This window comes from Onychostruthus taczanowskii, unplaced genomic scaffold, assembly GCF_017590055.1.
Source record: "Onychostruthus taczanowskii isolate IOZ18803 unplaced genomic scaffold, ASM1759005v1 scaffold46, whole genome shotgun sequence".
NCBI lineage: Eukaryota > Metazoa > Chordata > Aves > Passeriformes > Passeridae > Onychostruthus > Onychostruthus taczanowskii.
This window is the reverse complement of record NW_024502125.1, coordinates 5,809,631-5,836,272: the sequence shown is the minus strand read 5'-3', so window position 1 is coordinate 5,836,272 and position 26,642 is coordinate 5,809,631. Positions and strand designations below refer to the sequence as shown.

The 26,642-nt window shown below is 39.0% G+C and overlaps 1 protein-coding gene across 9 annotated transcripts in view; it reads left to right on the top strand.

Moving 5' to 3' along the window:
• PDE8B (phosphodiesterase 8B) overlaps positions 1–26,642 on the top strand; it is a 69,586-nt gene that overhangs the window by 13,252 nt on the left and 29,692 nt on the right. For 6 of the 9 annotated variants that reach the window (XM_041414650.1, XM_041414648.1, XM_041414647.1 and 3 more), the window contains exons 2-5: positions 15,660–15,719; positions 20,267–20,457; positions 21,776–21,835; positions 23,768–23,825. In XM_041414650.1, the coding sequence (XP_041270584.1) occupies positions 15,660–15,719; positions 20,267–20,457; positions 21,776–21,835; positions 23,768–23,825 (369 nt within the window). The remainder of the gene's footprint in view (positions 1–15,659; positions 15,720–20,266; positions 20,458–21,775; positions 21,836–23,767; positions 23,826–26,642) is intronic. The other 3 variants (XM_041414651.1, XM_041414644.1, XM_041414646.1) reach the window with 2 other exon arrangements.

Genomic DNA, 26,642 nt, shown 5'->3' with positions numbered 1-26,642 from the left:
TCTTTTCCTGAGCCCTCCACTTGTCCTCTACAGTACACAAGACAAATCCCCATCTCAGAACAGATCTCTCTGCATGGTAAGTACACCATGCTGACTGTAAAATTTCCTTTAAGTCTATCAGAGCTGTTGTCTGACCTACTGCAGATTCATACCTACTGCAGTGGTGTGTCAAGGCCACTTGTTTGTTAGAGTACACAAGGCAAATTCCCATTTCAGAACAGATCTCTCTGCATGGTAAGTCCACCATGCTGACTGTAAAATTGCCTTTAGTAGTATCAGAGCTGTTGTCTCAGACCTACTGTGGATTCAGGGTATGTTGATTCACACCAGCTTTGAAAATACAATTATATCCACCTAGAAGACTTAAAAATGTCTTTGCTTTATTTTTAATGAAAGTTTTCTGAATAATCTGTATCTGTTACGTGACAGTCTCTATGAAAAACATAATGACTGCAAATTACAGAATGTGTCAGACTGTGCTGTGCTTCTCAGCTATATATAAAAAAAAGAGGTAGTGTTCCATGGTGCACATAGCATGAGTTCCCAGCAACAGTACAAAAATAAGTAAAAGAGCTTTTTTTGGAGGATTTATAAGTAAAAATTACTCCTGTGTGTTTTTGAAATGTCTAAGGCCTTCAGTAGGGAATGGATGTGGGAGGTGTCACACGTGCTTAGGCTGGTCTGGTACAAATTATCCTGTGTTGACCATTCTCAGAGATATGATGTTAGTTTGGTGGCTCGATATGACCCTCTGCAGCTGTTATGTCTTTGCAATCCTGATCTTCATTGAATCCCGACTTAGCAAAATATTTAGGGGCACAAGTAGAACAATCCAGCTTGACTGGAAAAAACAGAGCACCCGTTTGACTTAACTTTTTCACAGGGTCATTGCACCCAGAAGTCTAAAATAGCCCTGGGGTTGTGACACATGTCTGGCAGCAAAATTTGGAGCAGTTGGTTAGCTCCATGCCATTGAGCTTTACAATGTGTTGTATAAAAGGGAAAAATGGGATTTCTCCAAAAACTGCATATCTGAAAATTCATTGTTTTAGTAATTTTATATGGATCTGAAGACTTGAGGTCTAAATTCTGTGAGGAGTAGTAATGATGTATTTGCAAGGCCATAACTGAAAGGGTATGGGGTGCTCTTTAGTTAGTGTGAGGATCCAGCAGTCTGCATTACCACTTCATCACAGGGTTTCTACAGGTGGGACTAGTGAGTAAGTCAGAGTGTTCTGTATGTGCCCAGAAATGAACTTTTTATGTTCTTTGACTGTAACAATTACAAACATTTTGTTATAGGGGAGAAGGCCTCCCAGCCCAAAATCTCTTATTTTCTTTTGGGAAAGCATTTGATCTTTAACAGCAACTTGCTATGTGAAGTAAAATGTAATTTCTGGACTCCTGGGTCAGAGAGCTGGCCCTTGCAAATGTTGGAATCCACCTCCTGTATCTCCTTCAGTTTCATCAAAGCCTTGACAAAGTTTATTTCTGGTCTCTGATTTACTGATGGGAGTCCTGAGCTGTCATGTCTGCTTTTTCTATTGTATTCAGCTAAGAGACTTCTAACAGATAGCAACATATCTCTCTATATTGTTCGAATTTCACCTATTTCTATGACTCCTGCAGTCAAGGCTCTCTGCTACCCTACCTATCTTGCAGCTGTTTTTTTCCTCCAGTTTTTTTAATAGCTTTGCCTGTGGCATTCCAGCAAACCCTTTTCAGCAGTCTTGAACAGGACTAGTTTCTTACATTTCTTTCTCTTGAAAATGTATGATTTTATATGGGTTTATATATTTTAAAATATTTAAATATTATATTATTTCAAATATGGTTTTATCTGCACTCATTTTAGAGTGATCCCGTATGTTTTATAAAACTATATTGTATTGCATCTTTTGTTCAATATATCTCAATGTTTTTGTTCTTCCATAGAACTCTGTCACAGAGTGACACAGAGTAGTACAAGTGGCCTGAAGGCCCAGACCACTCTACCTGCTCTCTTGGCATCTCCTTTCCCTCAGTTTATGACAATCAAATATTTCTTAACTTCTTTGAAAACTGAATGGGACCCAGTAAGAGTCTTACAGAAGTTACTATTTCCTGTCTTGTGACATGCACTTGTAATAGGTACAATATTGACAGGAAATAAAACATATTTCCCTGCAGAATGCCTCCAAAGATAGCCGTAAAATAAAGAGATATATGAGAGACCTATATAAGGGAAAACTCAGCAATAGCTTTTTCTGTTGTAATCTCATGGACTGTAGTGTAACAATGTGAATAATTTATGCATAAGCAATTATTCATTGGAGTTGTCCATGATACAGGGTCTAATCCACTGAAGTGAAGACATCATGTCTTATAAAATCCGTGTTGGTGAAAATGTTTGGCTGTGAATTGAAACTAAAATATTTTATGGCTTTCTGGGGCTGGATTCCACAGTTCATGGCAGGTATATAGTTCCTATTGCTTAGTAAGGGCTTAATTCAGTGAAGTCCTGAACATTTGGGCTGTGCTGCCTTTAACTGTACAAGAAGCCCTTTTTGTCTCCAGAAATCTTGCTCATAAAATAGAATTAAACAATTGCTGAGCTGGGTTCAGCTTCTGCAGTATAAGGTGCATTGAAACTAGGCAATTGCAACTCTTCTTTGGAGAGAGAAAATTTGGCAGTTAACATTGCACATAGCAGGCAGAACTTCTGCTTTTGATTCTTAAGGGTGGAAGTTCATGCTGTGCATGTGCAGAAGCCATGGGAGAAAATTGATTGGCAAGATATTTGCAAGGGGGTCATGCTTCCCTGTGTGTGCAATTATTTTTTATCTTCTCAGTAATGTGTTGTTAGTAGTTTACATAATTACATCCTCATAATGGACAATGCTAATGGTGGACAAAAATGACTATATTGTGTTCAAAGAGATGTCAGTACATAAAAACTGGAGTAGCAGTAAGAGGTCTCTGTAGAACATTTGCATGAGTCTTGTAATGCTGGGTCTGAACCATGGCACTTAATTTAATGGCACTTCTCCTTGGTAAGACTGGAACAAAATGTCCAAAAAAATACTTTTTCCAGAAAGCTTTTAATTTCACACACACACACACTGTGTAAGTAGTGATAAGTAGTACCAAAATTATTATTGCTTATTGTGTAAGTAATAATTTGCACTGGTTCAGCAGACCAGGTGAAGGTGTATTGTGTGCCTTCTTTGCATGCTTTTGCAGAGCTTATTTGGATTGCAGCTGTATGCAAAATTTAAATCGTAAAATCAGGTGCTTATCCTACCTGCCTTTGTCTGAATAGAATAATGGCAGTCAAATTTTCATGACTGCATTCAAGTTTGTAAGACTGGGTAACTAAGTTTCATCAGCATATTTGATGTTTCTGCGAGGTATGAATTCTTCAGGTGCATCTAACACCTGCTTCTCTGTTCCTTTGAGTCAGAGCTTCCCCTTTCTCTACCACTTCATGTGTGTCACTTATACCTACCTTGTATAAATACTCCTTCTACTCTTCCTCACTCTTCATCTCTGTTTGGGTAGGGCTTGTAGGATCAGTCAGCCCATGTGTCCTATTATAAAAGTCTTTTGGCTTTGAGAATTGTAAAATAGGTGAGACAACCTTTGTAAACACCTTAGACTTGAACGACAAAACACAGAGGGTGGAAATGCTGGGTTTGGGTAACATCTATTGTGGCTGAGTTTGATGACTCAGGAGTGTGCAAGGCACTGTGCATATCACAGAGTGTGATATCTGGATATCAGTCTTGGAGTATTTGAGACATGACTGCTGCTGTCTGGATTAGCTGCAGTGGCTTTGTCAAAACTAGAATAGAAACTTGGAATGAATTAAATGTGATCATGAATTATTCAGTCAGCATAAGAGCCTTGGAGCTGTTTATTTTGATGAGAATTTGGCTTTAATTTTTGTTGTCAGCACAATTTTTTGTGTGAGACATGGCACAGACTTTCATGTTGATAATTTGTAGTTTCACAATAACAGACAGTGCTAAGCTGGAGGCTTTGTTGCAGGAGACAGCATCACTTGTGATACATGAGATGGTAGGGTCTGCTCTGGGAATAATTCTATTTGTGGATTTCTAAGTAAAGGGTCAATGGCAAAATAGTTAATTTTGACATGTAATGAAATGCTTGTTTTGGATTTTAAAGTCAATGTTAGACTGTAATGGGAAAAATGTCCATAGGTGTCTGTTATCCTATAAACTTGGGAAGATTTAATTTTTGTTTTATTGGTGTTTGTACTGTGAATTTGCAATTTGATGTGTTGTTGGGTTTTGTATTTTTGTGGAGGTTTGGGGATATTTTCAATAGAGTTCCTAGGCATAATTCTAAGACATATCTTGTGGATGCTAAAGTTTTAATCAAAAGCCAAACCAGTTGTTTTCCACTGCTTGCTCCCAAACTCAACAGTCAAGACATAAGTTCTGCAAAACAAATGCTGTCTGACAGTGTGAAGGAGCAGGGAGGAGAGAACATTATGTTTTCAAAGGACATGTATCTGTCCTTTATGTACAATGTCCTGTTCTTTACTGGAGTTTATTTTGGTTTTGTAAAGTGTAGATCAAAGTTCAATGCTGAGGTTTTTTTCTAACTGCAAGACAATTCAGAAAACTTCAATAAATGACTCACTCTCATTAGAACATGCTTGTTCTGGGTTTTGTTGGGGTTTTTTTGCTTTTTTTCTTCTTTGTTCCAGCAAGAGGAATATAGTGTTTTATAGAGGTTTTAGGCTGAGATAGTATGTAGGTAGCTTTCAGGAGCTGGCAAAAGAAGATAGGAACAGACCTCTTTAAACCAGGAAAAAAATCATTCCAGCAATGCCCACCCAAGAGAAGAAGTAAGACGGAGTAACAAAAAGCCAGCGCTCTGATGGTGACATCCACCCTGCATCTCGGACGAAGCAGCCTGGTAACCACTGCAGCCTAGATCTGGTGTTGAAAGGTAGTAGTATCTGGTTTTGCACAGCCTGGTCTTTGTAGCGGAGGCCACAGAGGCAGCTTCTGTGAGAAGCATGCCAGAAGCTTCCACCATGTCTGGCAGCACCAATCCCTGATGGCTCTGAGGATGGACATGCTGCTGGCCAAGGCTGAGCCAATGAGAGAGGCTGGTAGTGCCTCTGTGATAACATATTTAAGAAGAAATCAAAGCAAAAGTAGTAGTATGGTTTTAATTCCAGCCAGAGAAGAGGAGGAGGTGAGAATGTGTGAGGGAAACAACATGGAGACTCCAAGGTCAGTGGAGAAGGAGGGCAGGAGGTGCTCCAGATACCAGAGCCGAGATTCCTCTGCAGGCTGTGGTGAGAGCAGGGTGAAGTAGCTGTGCCTCTGCAGCCCATGGGGATCCACGGGGGATGCAGAGATCCACCCTCAGCCCATGGGGGAGCTGCCCATGCTGGAGCTGGTGGATGCCTGGAGGAGGCTGTGATCCAGTGGGAGACTCTATGGAGAGAGGGGGCCCTGCTTCCAGGCTGGAGCAGCCTGTCCTTGGAGGACTGCACCCCGTGGAAGAGTGACCACACCACAGCAGTTTGGGAGAACTGCTCATGAGATTGGAACCATGCTGGGGAAGTTCACAGAGAACTGTGTCCTGTGGGACGGACCCCACGGCCTCACAGGGGAAGGACTCCTCTCCTGAGCAGCAGAAGAAAACCTCGGGTGATGAACTGACCAAAATCCCCACGCCCTGTCTCCCTGTGCTGTCAGTGGGAAGGGTTGGGGGGAAAAGGTGTTCTTTAAGGGCTTGTTTTTACTTCTTATTATCCTACTCTGATTTTGTTAGCAATAAACTTGATATCTTTAATTTTAGACTAGTTTGCCCTTGGAGTGTTTTCTCCTGGTCATTATCTCAGCTCATGAACACTTCATTAAATTTTCTCTCTTCTGTCCAGCTGTAGCAGGGAGGGTAAATAAGAGGTTTTCATGGGTGCCTGGCACTTGGCCAGTGTCAAACCATGACACCATAGCACATAGCTTGACTCAAGTTTTTTTCCCCTTTTAACCTTTGTGATAGAGTCCATAATTACCTGCACGTGCACTTGCACACCAGGATTTCAGGTGCTGCTTCTGACTGCTCTCACACTGTTGAGGGGCATAATCTTAGTGATTTTGTTTACTTTCAGTAAAATGCTAAGTAGTTTATTCTAAACAACGAAAGCCAAGACAACTACATTTTTCAGGTTTTTACTGCTGGAAGAGTAATGTTAAATTAACTGAGGTAGGTAACTCAGGTGTATGCAGGTAACTTCCAGATGCTTTTTCTTAATCAGTGTTTGGAAGGCAAAGTAAATTTTGCATTTTAAAATGATTGTTTGATTGCAGATTAGCAGTACACATCACAAGTTATGAGTATTTACCTAGGCCAAGAGGTGATGGAAGACTGTCATGACTATTTAGCTAATCTCTTCCTGCAAATTAGGTACTAGCTGTTTCTGTTCATATTTCTATGATTTTATTACCTGAAATATCCAGTATTGAAACTCACTTCCTGGGGTTTTTCTATCAATTTTAATAGCCATGCCCAAGAATTGATCTATTGTATTAAACCATAAGCCTGTCTGCCTGTTATCTTGTCTAGGGCAAGAGTAAAGAGCCTTAGGCAACAGAGAAAAGAGGGCAGATGGAGAGGGATCTCTCACTGGACCTCTCTTAACTTATAACTGAAAGGCCTGTGAGTTGAGGTTATGTTGCTACTGATGTGTTCTGCAGCAGCACAGGGGCCATTGGCAAGTTTTGTTCAACTGCTCTTTTAACAATGCCCCTTCCAGTGGCCTGCTCTAAGTGCAGGCATCAAATTTCTTGTATTGGGAATACTCTTGGTGAGTCATTCTTCATTCTGCTCCACACTGCTCCTGATTTCATAGGTACCTGTTCAGTTCCTTAGGAAGCTCTCTTCCTAGAAGAAGCAGCCTAAGATATTTTGAAATGTCATTATTATTCTTGTTGCTTTCTCTTCAGTTTTTCTAGTTTTTATTAATTGATCTCAAGGAAAGCAAAAGATTATATACAACATTGAAATTGTTGGTTCACCATAAATTTACATGGTAGTATAAAGTTCTTTTGTTTGGATCTCTGTTGCTCTCCTCACACTGATTGCTTTTTTGACTACCTCAACATACAAAGACAAAAATACAATTAACTTCTATATCTCTCTGTATCTATAGTCTTGGATTTTGCTCTCTCCAGACACCAGTGCATGTATTTTTGAAACAGCTCAGTCTCAGTTGTTGTGTTTTTCCCTAAGGTAAAGAAATTTGATCGGTATCACCATGATATTTTATGAAAAATCTTTTGCTAAGATTTTTCCCTCCTGAGGAGCTGAAGACCTCAGGAGAGAAATGTAAACAATAACTATCTGCTGCTGTGGAATGAAACAGGTGCATCTGTGATTGGTGCCTGTTGGTTGTTTCTAATTAATGGCCAATCACAGATGCAGCTGCATCGGACTCTCTGGGAGTCAGGAGATTTTGTTAGGTGTTCTATTCTTGTTCTTTCTAGCTTTCTGATGAATCCTTTTCTCTCTGTTCTTTTAGTATAGTTTTAAGGTATCATTTTAATATAATATATATTGTAATATAATAAACCAGCCTTCTAAGAACACAGAATCAAGCTCGCATCTCCACGCATGGGGCAGACACAACAGATCGGATTCCCCAGTAATGTGTGTGACTCATGCTTCTGCAAAGTTGAGAATGGACAGTAATGACAGATGGATTTACAGACAGAAGTCTCACCATGCCAAGATCCATAAGTCTGGACATATTCTGTTCTCTTTGACAGATGTTTGTAAAAGTTTGTTTTCCCGTCACCTCTTTACACTGCAAGGGCATTAACATAACTTACCTGCCAAGCATATTCAGTGAAGTGAAATTTGTGTGCTAACAAAATAAATATACTTGCAGAGAAACTTCTGTTGATAAAGTCAAAAGTATTCAAAATAAGCTTCATGCATTCTGTAGTTGTTTTATCTTCCAAAAATGTAACATAGCAGTTTGGAAATTAAAGCACTTGTCCAGAAAATGGATTTTACTTCCTGTCTTGTCAGTACAGGCTGGAATGTGATTGCTGAGCAGCACCCAGGGTGACAAGGGATAGGCAAAGCCATGGCTGACCTGATCAAGCATTGCAACAGCACCACTTGAAGGGACCAGATGGCTTTCAGGGGTCCCCTCACACCAAAAGTTTTGTGATTCTTTATTAATTGGAGTTTCAGTGAACATCTCGAGCCATTAGCCAAACCCTTCTTCTTATTCATGTTCCCAATATCTGGGGGAAGGGGAGGAAATTTCCCAGTGCTGTGAGTTTTGAGATACTCTACATGGTCAGTGAAGAAAGGGATGATCTTACATTTACATGGCCTGTTGCTTTTTGAGCAGAAAAGCATAAGCTAAGACAAGACATAAACAACAAGGTTAGGGGGTATAAGGGACAGTGTCACTGTGCTTGTCCTGCTTTTGCATTTTCCAGTTTTCCATCTGCTTTTGGTCACTTCTGAAGACAGGATGTTAGACCAAGATTGGTTGGTTTGACCAATTTTTTTGATTGTTCCTCACAGGTTTTTTAAAACTGGGGATGTGTTTAGAAATCTCCCTAGAGATTTTTTGGGTTTTTCTAAGGATCATCCTACTCAAATGTGTTCAACCAACTGTATCTCGAATACCAGATTTATTCTATGCTGATACCAAGAACCAGAATTTTGGTCGTGATCCTAATAGTAGATCATGATCCTTGAATCCATGTAAGAAAAATCTGCGTGGTGAGGAAATTGTGGGTACAAACTGTAGGACTGCTTCCAGATGCTGTTGAAAGCTCTAATCTGCAAATTATAGGAATAAATGGGATGTGGACTACCCTCTATGGATAGAGAGTTTCTGAGTCTTTTGCACCCTTGAAAGGTCTCAGAGTAGCTGCTGCTGTGAGCAGAATTGAGGACTGCTCAACAATGGTAGTTTGTATGCCAAATGTAGTACCATAATGGCTGAACTAGTGTCTTTTCTGCTTGTTTGTTCTATTGTCCTATTACGATAATGTGTTCACAAGGAAGCTGCTACCAAAGTGTGAACAGAATGCAAAAAGCCATAAATAATATTCTTTCTTCAGTTACCATTTTATATCAGATACACATTTATTATCTTAAACCTCATAGGATTCTTTTACAATAGCAAATGTCATAGGATTATTTTACAATAGCAAGTGAGCAAGTGTCAGCTTGTTTGTTCAAGTAATCTAAAAACTCTATCAACTGGACACTGATATTAATTTCTCAATTTTTGTTTTCCTTAGGGTGATCCACAACTTGTGACCTTTTGGTGCTAACTGCCTTTTGTTTCCCTCTCTCTTCCCCATGTCTTTCAGAGGTTTACCTGCATCCCCCTGGTTTGCTTTTCTTCCCTTACCACTGATTTTAAATTGAAACAGCAAGATTATATGAGCACTACGGATTCTAATTGCTTAAAAATGGATGATTTATACCTTGGGCACAAAAAAAGGAGTGAGAAATAGAGAAGAAACAGATCTCTGTTTTGACTACTTATTTTTTCTAATTTCTTATTTGAAACACAAGCCAGGAAACCATATAGAGAGGAATGAGAATGAAGGAAGAAAGAAATCTTAACATCTGTTCCTGAAGCTGATTCTGAGACAAAACTTCTCAGCTTTCCACAAAAAGAGTTTGTGCAAAGGGGAAGTGGACTCTGAGAATGAAACACAAAAAACCCCAACCAACTTAGATATTCATTATGTTATCAACTCTGTAATTCACAGAAATTCAATTTTTGGCATTTGATCTTTTATTTGAAGTTTTTATGAGGGCTTCTGATTATCTCCAGAACTGATGACCATCTTACCTCTACTAAGATATGTGTCTTGGCATATGGCTCACACTGAAGAACACGTAGAGATTGCAGACAGAGGCATCTCTATGGCAGGTCCGCTCAGGAACCCAGTCAGGCTGGTATTCAGAGCACAGGAGACATGCAGTGACTGCAGTGGGCGGGTGGATCTGATATGTGATATTCTATGCCTAGTCATGCTTGGTTTCAAATACTTCACTGCTAAATGAGTGCTCTCCCACCAGGAGAAGACAAGGTTGGTAGGGAAGAAGGAGGTGGGAAAGAAAGTTAGGGCTTAATGCTCCTTTTCAGACACAGGTCACTGCAGAAAAGGAGCTCAAAGGTCATGGTCATGAGAGCATGCAACAGGAGCTGAATTTCTTCACCCAGAGGTGAAAATAGTCATGGAAGGAAGGGCTCTTCTCCCTCTTCACTTTGTTCTGCTCCCTTGTAAATATCTAATTCTCTTGTATGCAGTGACATAGCTTTAACTGGGGGTATTGATATGGCCTCAGCCCAACTGCTTTTGAGAGGCAAAAGAACCAGATGCAGGTTTGTGAGCTCTACCCTTGATCTACAAGCAGACCCTGCCAAACCTACAGGTCTTGTGGATTTGGGGTCCATGTGTTGCCTGTGGATGTAGTATTTTTATGCTGTATGCCTCAGTGCGTGTTGTCACAAATACTGTTAACAGGCCCCACTTCCAAATGCATGTGTGTGGTTTTTACCTACGTGTCTCATGGGTCAGACTTCTCTTAGGAGTGCTTGCAGAGACTGCAGTGGCTGAACCAGCAGTGATAAATCTTTATTTCTTCTAAGTAGTATATGTGTTTGATCATTGTTTTCAGAAAATAAAATAGCATGACCTTGCATTAACTTCAGAGTTGATCTATCCAGCTATCTGATGCTCCTCTGGACTCTCTGAAAAAGTGGCAGTCGTCTGGCAAGAGGGGAGAGCTCGTGGAGCAGTGAGCAGCTGGCAGCCCTCTAGTGGGGGTGAGGAAAATGAAGGGGACGAGCAGCTCAGCAAGCAGATGTAAAAGTCAACTGGAAACCACAGCAGGGAAAAAGTAAAAACAACAACTTAAAAACCCAACAGAATTTGACAACAAGGTGGCAGAGAGCCGTCTTTCCTGAAAGAGAGTTGCTGTAGTTACGGGGGCAGTAGCTGTTCTGGTGGGTGGAGAGGATGAAGAGTCAGTCAGGCAAATGAGTGAGGCAGGGAAAGATGGTGCCTGAAAAAGCTGGGGAGGTCAGACCACAAAAACCATCTAGCTCGGGACCAAGCTCCAGCAGTATGAGTATGTTCTCTAAGAGTGATTCATCTTTAGTCTCCCAGCCTTTGCCAAATTATCATTTAGGGGCTTTTTGACTCAGAGGTGAAGAGAGCTCTCCAGTTTTCTGCCATAAATCTGCCCCTTCTTTATAAACACAAATTGCTAAACAGGTCAAGTGATATTCTCTGTAACTGCAGAAGCTGACAAAGAGGGAGAGACTCCAAACAGAGAAAGTGGCCTAGTGTTAAACTATACAAAAATGCCTGTGGAATTGGATGGATCAGAAGTGAAAAAAACTAAGAGGAGAGAGATTGTGGTATAGTTCTATTAAGGAAGACAAGACAAAGGAAAAAAAAAAAGGGGGAAGAACAGAGGAGTGTAGCTTTGCTGAATAGCAGAAGGGGAGATGGGCACCCTTGTCTGTAGCAGGCAGAAGTGCAGGACACCAGCTCCAGGCCAAGAGTGTTGGACAACAGCTCTTGGCCCTGTGTCCTGTAAGGAAATTCATGCAAGACTAAGGCCAGGGTTGAAGTCATACATGGTTGTGGACTCCAGTTGGGCCAAGAAAAAAACACAAAAAAACCCAAAAAACCAAAGGACTTGAGGTTGAAAATAGTGGTACAGTCAAACATGAAAATTGTAATAGCCAAAGAACAGGCTGAAGTGTCAATCTTCACCAGCAGTGTGGATAGAGGAAACTGAGCTGGAGGGAAGTGCAAAAGAACCCTGGCAAAGATGTGGCCAGGAGAGCACAGGGCTGAGGTGAAAGCTGGGTCAAAAAGAGATTGCTGTTACTGGCTTGCAAAACAAAGGAACAGATGTCTGAAAACATTGCAAAGCTGAGTGAAGGGATGCACTAGTGAAAGGGAAAGAGAAAGGGAAGAGGGTGGGGAGCCTTCAGGGCAAAAGGGTGTCCAGAGGGACCTTGACTGGTCCCTCTGGACAGCTTCTCAACTGGCACATCCCTCCTGAGCCTTTCCAGGAGGCTGAATTTGCATCCCTGCTTGGTTGAATCTGGCTGCCATTGTTACTCTGAAGCAGCACAGAATTAAGCAAGAAGATTTTGCTGTACTAATTAGTCTATACTAATTACAGTGGTGTGTTGGTAATTATTGATAATTCATAAACTGCATGGGCTGTAAGTCTGCAACCATACTGGGGTAAAGACTTTTGTACTGGTGATTTAGAAAGGTGAAAATTCAATGAAGTAGTAATGCATTTTGCTTAATGGCACTGCTATGATAGTAAGGTAATTGGTGATCACTGGTTTGCAAAAAAGCATAAGAGCTAAGAAAGTGCTATTGACTTTGTCTAATTATTTGTTTCGTAGCTGATTTCTGGGGAGATTGCTTAGGAGACTACAATGATACTGAAAACAATATTGGGCAGTTAAAAATGTTAAAACAAACTTTTTTTTTTCCCACTGGTTTTATGCTATTATTATTTCTAGGTGATTATTTCTTTGCTTTCAATACAGTGTCTCTTCCTCTGCTCACTGAAATTAGGGGTTTTCTCACTGGCCTCTTTGGAATCAGGCTTGTCTCTGCATGTTTTACCAGAAAAGTCTGTTATGAGATACTACACTAATTGATTTAGGTTGCAGATCTATTAGCAGTCCTTCCTGGCAGTCAGTCAAATAATGAGAGCTTTATTTAAATTGGAAATCATCAGCAATGTGATATTCACTTAAGTGAGGAAATGAACAGAGGTATGGTCATGGTATCACTAATACACAATGTCCACATGGACTTCTGGGAGTTCAGAAGATGTGGAATTAGTTCCTTCAGGCGAGTGAGAGATCTGTAGGACATTTGTGAAGGCCAGGCACGCATGTCATTATTTTTGCTGCATCCTTTAGCTGAGATTGACAGAGAAAAGTGAGGCAGTCACTTATATCCACAGCAGTTTGGGCATATAAAGCCACGAGTCTGATTCAGGTTGTGAAACAAGACTCAGAACTTAAAGACCAGAAAGGAGGATGTCAGACATAGTTTTTGCTATACCTAATGAGGTTTATTTATCCTTCCCATATTCAGGTTCATTACCAACCTTAATTTGTCCCATTTGTTTCCGTGCATTGTATAAGTAATGAAGTTGAGCATTTTAGGAACTCAAAGACTATACATAGCACTCTTTCAGGTAGAACAGCACCTATTCTGCATCCCTCTGTGGCTCTGACCCCGTCAAGTCTGCAGTGAGCAGGACAGGGACACCTTCACCTACATCAGGAGTCTCCAATTTTCTTATTTTCACCTAGTTTTCTGCTGTTAGGAAAGGCAAGAGCACCCTGAATCTGGAAGGAAGGGAGGAAGAGAAAGACCCTGATTTTTTTTGTCCTTCTATTCAAGTGTTTTCTATTCATTCATGAGGCTGACACAGAAACAGCCGGGAGAAAAACTCTGAGTCAGAATCTGAGTGAGTGGATTATTTTGTTGCTGTTGTTTTAAAATAAACAGGATAAGAAAAGTGGCTAATCTATAAAGTAATCTCTGTAAAGGACTTGATAGACTTCCCTGCATTGATCTGTGTCTTGGACACAGTTATTCCATTTTTGACAATACAGAGTGACTAACACTGGATATCTTCTGAAGCAGTGGAAAGTGGAAGGCCTTCATTTACAATGTGAGTTCCTGATATTTCCCTGGCATTAATAAATGGAGAATAAAATAAATATCTGTGTCCAAACATAAATGGATGTGTCTGTATTCTTCTTTTGTTGAAGAATTTAATGCTTTTGATCCATGTCTTCTGAGACAGTTTGAGCTATGTGTTGTCAAAAAACACATTTTTACTGTGGGACTGACTGAAGTCTGTCATGTAGTCTTACAGATTTGTGTAATGAGATTCAAAACTTTTTTTTATAATCAAAGTGTATGATGATAAAAAATTTATTAAAGAGTTTCCTATTGAGTACCATTGGAGTGTGAATGTGCTGTTTTTCTCTTTTGGTTGTGGGGGAATAGGAGCTGTGAGCTTTCAGGGGACTGTTTCTTTAACTTATTCTTTTCTCATGGTTGGTGATGGGTGCTGACTTCCATTTCTGTTCAGATATGCTTACTGGCACTAAACTACATTCTGCTACAGCAGGAGCTCAAGTGGGAAGTGAAGCTTTTCTGTGAGAAAAGGAGAGGTTAACTACACTTATATTGGGGGCAGTTTTTGCTTTGGAAAACAGTGGCAGGCTTTGTAGTTTAATCTTTTGGAGTGCTGCCCGTTACCACCTTCTGACGTACGTTGTTGGGCTGAGAAGAATCGATGCGCAGTGGTGCATGAAAGTCCAGCGTGTCAGTTGTAGCTATACATAATGCCACTGTCTCATGTGCAGGCAGGGCTGTTAATGCTTAACACACTATTGTATTCTCTAAAGAAAAGAGTAGAATACCAGGAACTTCATCTGTTTTAAATGTTTATACGCATTCCTTTGAAAAATACATTTTTTTAAGGATTAAGTATTGCCTGCATAAAAGGCTCAGACTAATGAGCACCACAGAGAAAAATGCCACAGAAATAGGCATTTGCCAGCATTCCTATGTGCCAGGGAATGGCCTTGGGAATCTGCCTAAAAATTAGGGTTTTGGTCAGATTACATGTCTTGGAGGGTGATTGCTTTAACTCATCTACACCTGGGGCACCTGGGGTAACTGGTGACCATGAAAGCAAGGAATCTGCCCTTCCAGAGATTGGCAACTTGCAGCTAATTCTCCATATGCATAAACATTTTAAGGGTTTAAAGACTCTTCTCGTTAAGTATGTGCACCTGCGTGAGGGCATGTATTGTTCTGTTGCTTAACAACCTTCTGTAGCTAATGGTCTGAAGTGAAACAAATCAGTAGTGTACAGGAGAAGTGTACTGAAATGTATCAAGACACAAAAAGTATTAACGTAGTCCAGCTCCTAAGAAGAATAACAAACAAAGCAGCCACAGCCCACACGTACTGGCTTTCTTGCAGCAGGTTTAAATTATGATGTGCTATCATGTCTTCTGAAAATGTCATGGCTCACATGGCAGTGATATTTTTGCCTGAAAACTGAAGGCTATGGTTCTGGAAAACAACTTTCAATGTCCAACCCAAGCAAGTTCACTTTTCTCAAGATTCACTTCTTTCCCTATCAATCCCATTAAAACATTATTATTTAGAATATGTCACAAGACCTGTAAAAAAAGATCTGTATTACATTCTAATGAATAACTTTTGGCCAAAGATAAATAGCTTTCTGTAGTCTCCAGTAAAACAAGTCTTTCTATGTAACCTAGGTACTAATGTTGGGGAAAGAGGGAAAAGGAAGTGTGTTTTTCTTGCTCCCTTATTTAAAACCCTACCATTTTTAACTTACAGACAAGTAAAACAAAAATAGGAATTTGGTAAAGATGTTCATGTAAGATGTACTTCAAAGTAATAAAATTAAGGCTGCTATTCATATGCCAGTGTGCTTTTTAGTATCTTTCATGGTTCTGTTTGATCTTTAATTCTTGTATGTAAAATGCTACCTTCTTAAGAACCAGACTGAAAAAAAAAATCTGTATTTCTCTTCTTTAGCAGGCTTCAACTGCAGAATTACAAGTTGGGCCCATGAGACTGACACAATACCCAATTCAGGTAAGATGCTCCTTCAGTTTCTGAGAGAGCCAATTCAATATTGATAGATGAAGAAATTAAGGTTCAAACTCTTTAGTTAACTGTAATACTTTAATTTCACTTGTGCAAGGACTGTGAGAGGGATAATGTATGTTTTGTGTATCTGATTGTTTAAGAAGATCTACAGGTAAATTAACTCAGTAAATAAGACCTCTAGATTTCCATTAACATCCCCTCATTCCTTGTATCTGTCCTACCAGTAGGAGTGCAAGTGCATCAACCAGGGAAAGAGCTGCCTCTATGGATATTAAAAACTGTTCAGTTTTGATATACCATAGCTGAGAGCTTCATGAAATTTAGGTATGTGTTCAGTTTTGCTGGGTTTTGCACAACAGGACAGAGAACTGTAACAGGACAGAGAACTCTGTTTTACGGACCACCAACCCAAGAAATCACCTCCAACAAGACAGATTCAAATTCAGCTAAGGAGCAACAACTCTGATCCATACATGCTTCTTTTTCTGTACATTTTGTTCCTGTGACAGTATCAGATGCCAAGTGTTATTTTTTTTTCAGCTTATAGTGGATGTTGGACCTCTTGGATTATAGGAAATTAACATTGTTTTAGTGATACATAATTCATCTGAATTAATTTATGGGTCAGTTAATTCGGTAAAACACATTTAGTCATCAGTCACCCTTTCTGTGAAAAACCTATGTGTGGAAGAAAAGCATCATCAAGCTTTACATTTTTATGGCTTTACATTCAGTCTTAATGATTACTCGATCTGATGAAATTGCTTGTTTATATTGTAATAAGACTATGGAGTAATGACTTCAACAGCAGAACAACCTTTAGTTTTGCAGAGAATTTCAACATAGAAGTGTGAAACTTTTCACAGAAAAATGTTTTTAGATCATATTCATCTTCAGAAAGATTATTCAGAAGATATTTAACAACTACAAATACCCTCAGCGCTTTTGTCAGGATATTACTTCATAGAAATTTGACTTGCCCAAGGCAAAGTTGGATTTTTGTTTTTTGTAAAAGCTGACATTCTTCTTGTATCTTTTCAGATGGGGGTGTTATTTTGTCTTTACATTTCACAACTGAGAATCTGTGTGAGAAAAGAATCTGCCTTAAGCAGAAATTATTAAGTGAAATCATTAACTGAAGAATTTTCCTTAAAGATGTTGCCATACATTAACTTATTTGCAGTTAAGTAAAACACTTCATGTAAACCCACCTTGTTTGTTTGTGGAACAAGCCACATTATCTCAGATAATTTGGCAAGTAATGCACACATCCCCACATTTAAAAAATGTGTGCTAATCTTTTATTCCATCTTGACAATACAATTATGTGTTTCTCTGTGCATTGCAAACAGCTACTGAATATCACATTTTAAATGTCTTATTTGTGGATGATTAATCTTGTTTACAATTGTCTGAGAAGTTAAGTTCTACTTGTTAAAACAATTGCCACTGGGGCTTTTCTTAGCAAACTTCATTTTATTCTGCTGTGTTTTATGCTGTTATGGGACACCTGTGCCAACCTCAAAATGGCACACATTTTTTGTCTGAGAAGTGACCTCACTTGTGCCTGTGACCTGCCATAAAATCATTTAATGGATTCCCCACTGGACTTCATGACCATATATGTCAGAGTAAAAATCGGGTTTCATTTGTACAGAATTGTGACCCAGGTGCTCCTGGCCTTAAGAGGCAAGGGAAGAGTCCAAAGCAAACCAGCCAACTCCAGCCCTCCAGACATCCCACATACAGACTGCACAATTGCCTCAACTTTGCACCAAGGCTTGTAAATAGGAATGGTTTGATTTCAGAAATGACCATGCTGAAACTACACAAAAATATGCTTTCTCCAAGGGACACGGGAGATGTGGTTTTTATAAACAATTAGTGTACATAAAAAAGGTGTTGGATCCTCTTGCAGAAATGTTTGCTCATAAACGTTTCAATGTGTTCCTATTCAAATGCTGCATTTTCTCACCTTTTAGGACATTTATTTGCCATCATCTCTTTCACAGCGTTGACACTGTCATCTTCCCTGATGAGCTGCAAACGAAGCACGATGATGCACAGCATTTCCTGTTCCCTCATTCCAATATAACAGGGGTATCTCTGTAACTTTATTCAGAGATACTATGTCTTTTCCACCTTGAAAGTCTCCTGCTGGGATACGATGATTTGAAAATAATTAAGTAGCTTCTTAAGTGCTGTAATTTTCTTTTTCCTTCTGTTTATCCTCAACTGATGTTTCTTGTATTTCAACCTCTTTAAAGCAAATTTTTGACCATTTTCTGTGTTTGTATAATAAACTGGGAACAAGATGTGCAATAGTTGTGTGAAGCAAATACTTAGAAAGAGAGTAAAAATTTCAGTAAATCACCAAAATTGGAAAGGCCTCCACAGAGAAAGTCCATGGTATTCCTAAACTAGGGCAATACTGAGTAAAATGATATTTTTACAGTAACATTGGCAAATCATGCAGCAAAAAAAATAACTACATGAAGTTTTTTGGCGTGGAACACAGATTGAATTTAAGCATTTCCTTGATCATGTTGTTTATATGGATTATTATATTTTTGCCTATACTTTGACAATATATTGTTCAAATATACTTAGAGTTATGTTTGGATGATTCATAGTAGTAGTAATACTTTAAAACAACTTTTAAAATTAATATTCTCAGAAGGATTTGTGCATTGATAATCAGCTGCCAGGGAGAGATTGGATGGTTTAATGAAGCTCCATTATTTTAAAGCTGATAAATTTTGCATTTTGCCATCCTTTATTTCCAAACTGGGAGTGCTGAGAGAAGAAAGATATCAAAAAACGTGCCACCCCTACCCCCCTCAAATTTTCTTTCCTCATAACACTTCAAACTAGGAACAAAATAAAACTAATGGCAGTTGGAACCAAACAGAATATTGTACCAGAGTAGTGACTTCACTCAGGAATTAGAAAATCTGCAGCTTGGCCACATCATTCTTTTCCAGCTATTTGATGGCTGGAAAAAACCCCTAGGGATTAAAAGGGTGACAACAGTTACCTTGGATGTTAAGTGTCAGTAAGCCAAATCTGCTTATTGATAACTGTAATCAAAAACCTTCCAATACATTGAAACTTTTGTCTTCTTAATATTTGCAGAAATTGTGAGCATATAATTTTCTTCCATTGTTTAATGGAACTCTGACTGTCACAGTAACAATGATTGATTTTTTTATTGTTTAGAATTCAACAACCCAGGCCGCTAAAGATAAGAAGAAAGCTATTGTTACCTTTTCTAGCTTCTAGACTGATGGTGCTGAAATTCATGTGCTGACACCACAGCTGCATAAAGCAAGGAGGATAAAGGTCATTGGCCTTTCCTACAGGCATTTGGAGCAAAATTTTGTATATTTTTCTTGAACACGTTGTTTCAGTAAAGTCAGGGGATGACTTTTATTTGTGAAATGAAGAGGATTTTGCTTTATACATGACTAATCTCTGGCTGCTGACTTTTTGTGCAATTTTAATATCTGTGAATAGACTTTTGACTTTTTGAGGCCTTCTTTTTCACAGCATATTTGCACTAAATTAGCTCTTTTCTTTGTCTGACACATAGGGTATCATGGTTAGTTACCAGTTGCTATGGTAAATATGTGCAACTCTGATGGGGAATGTCTCCATGACTTGGATTAATAAATTGGACGCGGATAAATTGTGTGTTATGGGACAAGGATGAAAAATTTATTCTCTCTGAAAACCACTTTCTTTTACATGAGAAGCACAGAAATACAGTTGTTTACAGCTGTGTGTCAGCTTGCAAACAGGCTTCCTACAGCATCTCCTTGATCTTCAGAGTGGCATCTCCGTACACTTCCTACCTGATCTTGTGTGAGCAGTTCCTTAAGTGTTCAGTTGAAATTGTCTAAACTACTTTATACACTTAGGGACAGCTTGGTACAATTTATTGGGTAAAAATTTCTCACATTTGAATAATTTTCCTCCTGTACATACCTGCTTGCCTGTTCTTTTCAGCTTTGAAATAATATTGGTTAACGCCATTTTTTTGTGATTAAAGAAGAAAAGAACAGATAAAATGTGTTAATTTTTTGCCCATGTCTTCAGGGATGATAAGTGGTAATTAAGGCAGCTGCATTTCAGACAGTTCCTTACAATCAAAAGTGTGTGTAGCTGGGATGGCCTGACAAGAGTGGAAATGATGTTTGGACACTGTCTGGTTGCTGATTGAATTGGAACAGCAGCTAGAAAAAAATCATCATGTGGAAAGCTCTTTTTGTCATAAACTTTTAAACAGTCCTTGTTTAAAACTATTAACTATTTATATAGTTAACTATTTAACTATTATCTATTAATAACTGTGGTATCTATTAAGAAAGACTACTGCTGCATTGGTTGTTTTACAGCCTGTGGTTCAAGCTTCCCACTATGAAAACAGACTTTAAATCTTCCAAAGAGCAGAAGTATTTGTTAAGGCTTGCTCCATGCAAAAGACTATTTTACGTATTTAATGTGGTGCTGCTGTTTTCCATCCCCTGCAGGTTTTGCTAATCTTTGCAAAAGAAGACAACCAAAGCAATGGTTTCTGGTGGGCTTGTGACAGAGCAGGATACAGGTGCAATGTTGCCTGGACTCTGGAATCAGCACTTGAATGTTTCCTGGATAAGCACCAGGAAATAATTGTTATAGATCACAGGAACTCCAAGTATTTTGATGCAGAAGATATCTGCAGGTAACCTAAAGAACCTTATGCTTATCTTAAGCTTTGGAATACATTGTATGAAACCAAACCTCCTAATTTTACACTGAAGGGGGTGGGTGGGGGGAAAAAAAACCAACAGACAAAAAATGAACACCGCAAACTGTATTAGAATGGAAGTTTGGAGACTGAGGAAATTTGTGTGCATCTCTAAGAGGATAACAACATGAAAACTACATTATGCCAAAGCTGAGTAGCAGAATTATCTCTAGGTCATGGGGTTTCTATCAGAGCATAAGCCAAAGCTATTGTGAAACTATTCCCTGCTGTGGGTGCTGCTTCTTTCCTGGCTTACTGCTGCAGCAAAATCTGAAGCTGCAGACTTCAGAGGAATGTGTTTGTTTGTCCACAAGGTCAGGCACTGCCAGTTCTTCACAAAAGTTTGCATCACTCTTCTAGTCTACATGGTTGTGCCTAAGCTGCTTTAAGATTACAAGTGCTTAGTATTGGGATCCTTTGCTAAAATACACTGTTTCAGCTGAAGCATACCATTTGCACCATACTGTGCTTCTAGTCTGCCATGAGCTGAAATTTGCCATGTTTATGACAAGGGGCATTTTAATGCTCAAATATTTGTGCTGGTCTAAGTTCTTCTAAAAGACCTACAGATAAACATGAAGATTGTTTATTCAGAACAGTATAATATGAGTGAAAAAAATCTTATCTTTAGCCAGCAAAACACAAACTGAGTGTTCTTCTGATAGCTGGTCATATCTTTTTTGGTTTCTCAATAATATGCAACATGGTAAAATTTTGTTTATTCAGTATTTAATGAATTGTAGTCTTTTGTGATTTGCTATGCCCACTTTTCTTACTTTCATGCCTTGAAAGCACTTCCCACCCTCTAAACAAAATTTTGCAGTGTCTAGAAGGACAGTGATAAATCTGAGAGGGGGTAAAGATCCTTGTTTAAATTAGTCAAGGGCGTTGAAGATGCTTTGCATGTACTGACCTTTCTCAACTCACGCATTCGGGGCAGTCTGCCCCAGATAAGCTGAGTACACGGGAGAAACCTTTGCTAGGTCATAAGAGTGGGTCTGAACAGTGATGTTTGTACACTGAAGTTTTGGAGCTTTTGCCTTCTTACCTGGATAGAGCAAAATGAGAAATCTGGTGCCAAAATGAAAACAGTTTGTCTAAATGGGGATAGTTAGGTTTGGCAGTGCACTATTGTGTTGTCTAGCCTCAGTGGTGTCTTTCAGTCCTGACTTTCATTTATATTTTCAGTGAAGGTACTCAGAGCAATATTGAAAAAGGATTCAGTGTAACTGAGAAATTTTTGTTTCCTCAGGTCTATTCGTGCCACAGAGCTATCAGAGCATACTGTAATACTTGCTGTGGTTCCACGCACGTAAGTATTACTGGTTTGTGAAAGATTTTCATTTTACTTTACAGGAACAGTTACCTAATCTATAACAGTTATTTAATAACAGAAAGTATCTTACTAGCAAATCTTACAGAGTAAATGTAGCATTTTTTACCTGAAATGGGCTAGTGATGTTTGATGTTTTATTTGAGTGTTCAACATCTTTCCTTTAATGCCAACTAGTATTATCCCTGTCACCTTCATTATGGGTTATATAGTAAGAAAGCCAGACAGATATGTGTTTTTTCTAAGAGGAAAGGAAAATACAAATCCAAACTAGAAAGGTGTGTATTACTTTCTAAAGAAAATAACTAGATAAATAACAAATAAAAACCAAATTGTTTATGGAACTGTGTGATGGGGCAAACTTCAATCCAGTTGATGATAAATTCACAAGAATGTTGTCCTTAAACCCTTATTTATTAATTCATAACCCATACTTTTAGGAAGCATTCATACTGACTTAAATATATATTGATCAAATATCTTCAAATACCCTTGTTAGAACTCCTACACACTACTGAATCCATTACCATTTTTATTCATTTCTTAAATCAATTAGAATATTAGGAAATAGAGTGACAGGAGAACTATTACTACCAAGATTTGAAAATCAATTAAATTTTCTGCTGAACAAGGTTTTACAACTTAGCTTCACTTTTATCTAAATAATATTTTTTTAGATTATTCATCATAGAATATCACAGAATATCTTTTTTATATTCTTCATACTTTTTTTGCAATCCCCTTCTGTGTATGTAAAGAGATACAAGACTTCTCTGGAGAATCTGACAGGTTTGCTGTAGGAGAAACTATCAAGCTGTATAGAAGCTGCAAATACCTACAATAGAAGATGTAGCACCAACTTCTGTAACAGAATGATTTTTTTGTATGTATTTAGGGAAAACTGTTCTCACTGAGTTCATTATATTTTGAGAACTATGTTAGATTCATGCCATCTAATTCTCAAGTGTTGTGTCACCTTATAGTAAATAAGATACTAGCCCTGCTTAATATATGTATCAGTGACCTGGACAAGGGATTGAGTGCAGTCAGTCTGCAGGTGACACCAAGCTGGGTGGGAGTGCTGATCTGCTGGAGGGCAGGGAGGCTCTGCAGAGGGATCTGGGCAGGCTGGATCATGGCTGAGGCCAATGGTGTGAGGTTCAACAAAGCCCAGTGCTGGCTCCTGCCCTTGGGTCACAGCAACCCCAGGCAGTGCCACAGGCTGGGGCAGAGTGGCTGGAAAGGAGCTGGGGGTGCTGCTGACAGCGGCTGAACATGAGCCAGGGAGTGCCCAGGTGGCCAAGAAGGCCAATGGCATCCTGGCCTGGACCAGCAATGGTGTGGCAGCAGGGCCAGGGCAGGGATTGTCCCCGGTACTGGGCACTGGTGAGGCCACACCTGGAATCCTGTGTCCAGCTCTGGGCCCCTCACAACAAGAAGTACATTGAGGTGTTGGAGTGAGTCCAGAGAAGGGCAGTGGAGGTGGTGAAGGGTCTGGAGCACAAGTCCTGTGACTGAGGGAGGTGGACATGTTTAGCCTGGAGAAAAGGAGCCTCAGGGAGACTTTGTTTCTCTCTACAAGCATCTGAAAGGAGGGTATACCCTCCATACAAGGTGGGGTCCATTTTTCCTCCCAAGCATCAAGGGATCTGACAATAGGAAATGGCCTCAGGTTGTGCTAAGAGAGGTTTAGATTGGGCATTAGGAAAATTTTCTTCCCTGAAAGCAAGCATTGGAACAGGCTGCCCAGGACAGTGGAATCACCATCCCTGCAGGTATTTAAAAGATGTGTGGGTATGACCTTGGGAAGTGGTTCAGTGCTTAGCACTGCTGGGTTAAAAGTTGGACTCAACGATCTAACAGTCTTTTCCAACCTGAATAATTCTGTGCTTGTGTGATTTTGTTTTGTAGATCTGCTGACCAAGAAGAGACTTCTATTCTTCCCCTTCTTGATGCAGGCTTTGATAGGGTATGTATAAATTGACTATGTAATATAGAAAACGTAGTAGGTTCATAAATTACAGACACTTCTTCCTCAAATTGAAAATTACACATCCTCTTCTGTCAGAAGTTTATTGATAAGAAACCAGTGGCAGTTGATTTAGTTTTCTTTTCAGGAGTATTCCAGAAGCATATGAAACAAAAAGCTCTGTGATCTAGGTAGTGCTTTCAGAATAGCAGCTGTACTGAGATTACCTTCTTGTGATCTGGTTGGGTAGTGGGTGGATTTTATGACTGCACTAACAAACAGGGGTGGGAGACTCTGATTAACATTTAGCAGCATGCTGACTTGTCACCCAGACCCCTCCATGTGTCTCAGGCTGCTGGGATTTCTCTTCTAAAGGGACTACAAACCTGGTCCAGCTCTTGAAGATATTTTTTTTCCCCCATAATGTCTGTTATGTTGGTTTGCAACAATTCTTCTCAGTACGGCTTTAGAGACACTCCTGTACCAGAATCAGAAGGGAAGATAACTGTTCATAGTGCTCCTCAAAGGGCTTTGTAGGAGACAGCAGAAAGGCAGGGGTTCTCAGCTCTGAAAATCTAGGTTGCTTATCCTCTCCCAACCTTTGTGTGAGTGGCTTTGGATGGACATTTATGTTATGTTACTCTAAAATAAACCAGATGCATTTTTTAATTCAGCAATTCATAAGGAAAGATGTGTACTTAAGCAAAAGAAGCACATCTGGTGAATTATTTAGAATTAACTTTATATATTTTCTTAAAAATATACATATTTAGGAAAATTAACTGTAGTAAGGAAAATCAGGGAAAAAATGGAATTAACCCAGGCAAAAATCTCATTCTCCTATGCTCATACTGAGTCCAGTGTCTGAGCAAACTCACACTCAGCCCAAGTTTGTTTACACAACAGAACATGAACAGAATGACCATTTTCAGATTATCTCCCAAAAATAGAGGTATAAGATCCTGCCTGTACTGTAAGAGCATTGTGGGGCCAAAGCATTTCTGAAAGCACTTAGATGCTCTGAAAATGGGAAATGTGAGTCTAAGAGAAAGGTCAGCCCAAGAATGCCAGGGCTTTATTAATGTAGTTTCTCTCTCTCTCCCTCTCTCTCTCTCTCTCTCTCTGTCTTTCTCTCTCTGGCTTAAATGTTTTTCAAAGAGGAGTTTATTACTTCTCAGGTCTACTGTTTCATTTGAACACAATGCAGGGCAATGTGTTTTGTAAGCTAGATTAAAACCGTAGGTGTAGTACTGAGTAAAGTCAGAGGAGACTCCGTGGCTGTGAGACACGGCTCAGTGGTTCTCTCTGCCTTGGAAAGGAAAATCTTTTTGCACCTGACAGCTGCGCTAACTACTCTCTCTTGCTGTCCCACATTTATCAGAGAGCTTGAATAATGTAATAATTCCCTATTGAAATTATTTTCAAGACTTTAAAATACATCTGATGTCAAAGTTTCTTTTTTGCTGTGTGGTGGACATAGGAATTATTTTTTGCTTGGATGGGGATCAGTGGGGACAAAATCCATTACCACACAAAGATTTAAAAATACCCCTCTTCAGATAGGTGATATTTGCAGGGAGTCTCTTCCTCAGCAGCAAAAAGGAAATTTATTTTTGGAAAATTGCAGCCTGTTTAAATCATAATTTTTTCTTTATGCTGACTTATTTCTAGTTTTTCTTCCTTCTTCTTAAGAAAGTCTATTTTATTACGTCTGATTTTCCCTCTATATCATTAACAGCTCTTGTGTTTGTGCATTAATGCTGTTACTAATCCAGTACATTAATTATGCTGATTTTTTTTCCTTTGAGCCTCATAAATCTAATAGTGGTGGCCTACTTAGGGTGGGCTAATTTGAATAAGCAATTTAGCTTCCTGACTGATTTTTAGCTATGATTTAAATCAGCAAACAGGACATCTTGATCAGTTTGCAGTTACTAAATTACAACCTTGTCTTGTATTTTGAACTTCTTTTCTTAAAAAATGTTGATTCTCATTGACCAGATACTATTAAAACTTACTAGATTAGAGTAAAAGAAGTCTTTAATATTAAAATGAATTCTTATTGCTAAGCAAAAAGAAGGATGCATTGCTGCTAGCTTGTAACTCTTGTGGCTTATACTAAGTTCTGCACCGAACAGTAGTGATATCCCATTGTAATGAAGTAAGAAATAATTTAAGAGTATGTGTTACTTAAATCAAAATATACTGCATGAATATGAAACTTTTTAAAAAGAAAGTGTTTTGTCTGCCCTCTAATATCTGTGAGTTCAGAAATCTTCTTATTTTTGTGTCACATTAGAAGCACAGATTAGAAAAATAAATGTTTCCTGCTATTTTCATGTCCCGGTTGATTTCTCAGTTTTGAGTCAGCCAGAGAATGACCAGCATCAGCACTATGAACTTAGATAAAGTCATTCTGTACATCTGCAGAAGACTATACAACAGTTTTGAGCATGGTTAGCACTTTGATAAGCTGCAGTTCTTGATTCTTAGCAAAAGATTTTTGCCAAGAGTTTTGTCAGTGAACAGCAGTGCTTCAATTTTTTAGTAAAATACACTACTATAAAATTCAGTTTATAAAGAGCCTTAGTATATTCTAGTAAGTCTATTTCATAAAATAGGTTGCCATCATAGATAAAATTTTATATTATTGAGAGTTGTTCTTGTTTTAAACTTAGCTCAAATGTATTTGAATATTTAAAAGAGCACCCAAAACCTGAAAATCTCAGTCTACACTGCTGAAGAGAAGTCTGTTAGCAGGCAGTTTGATATACAAAAACACAACATTGTTTGCTTTGCTTCTGCCAACATTTTATT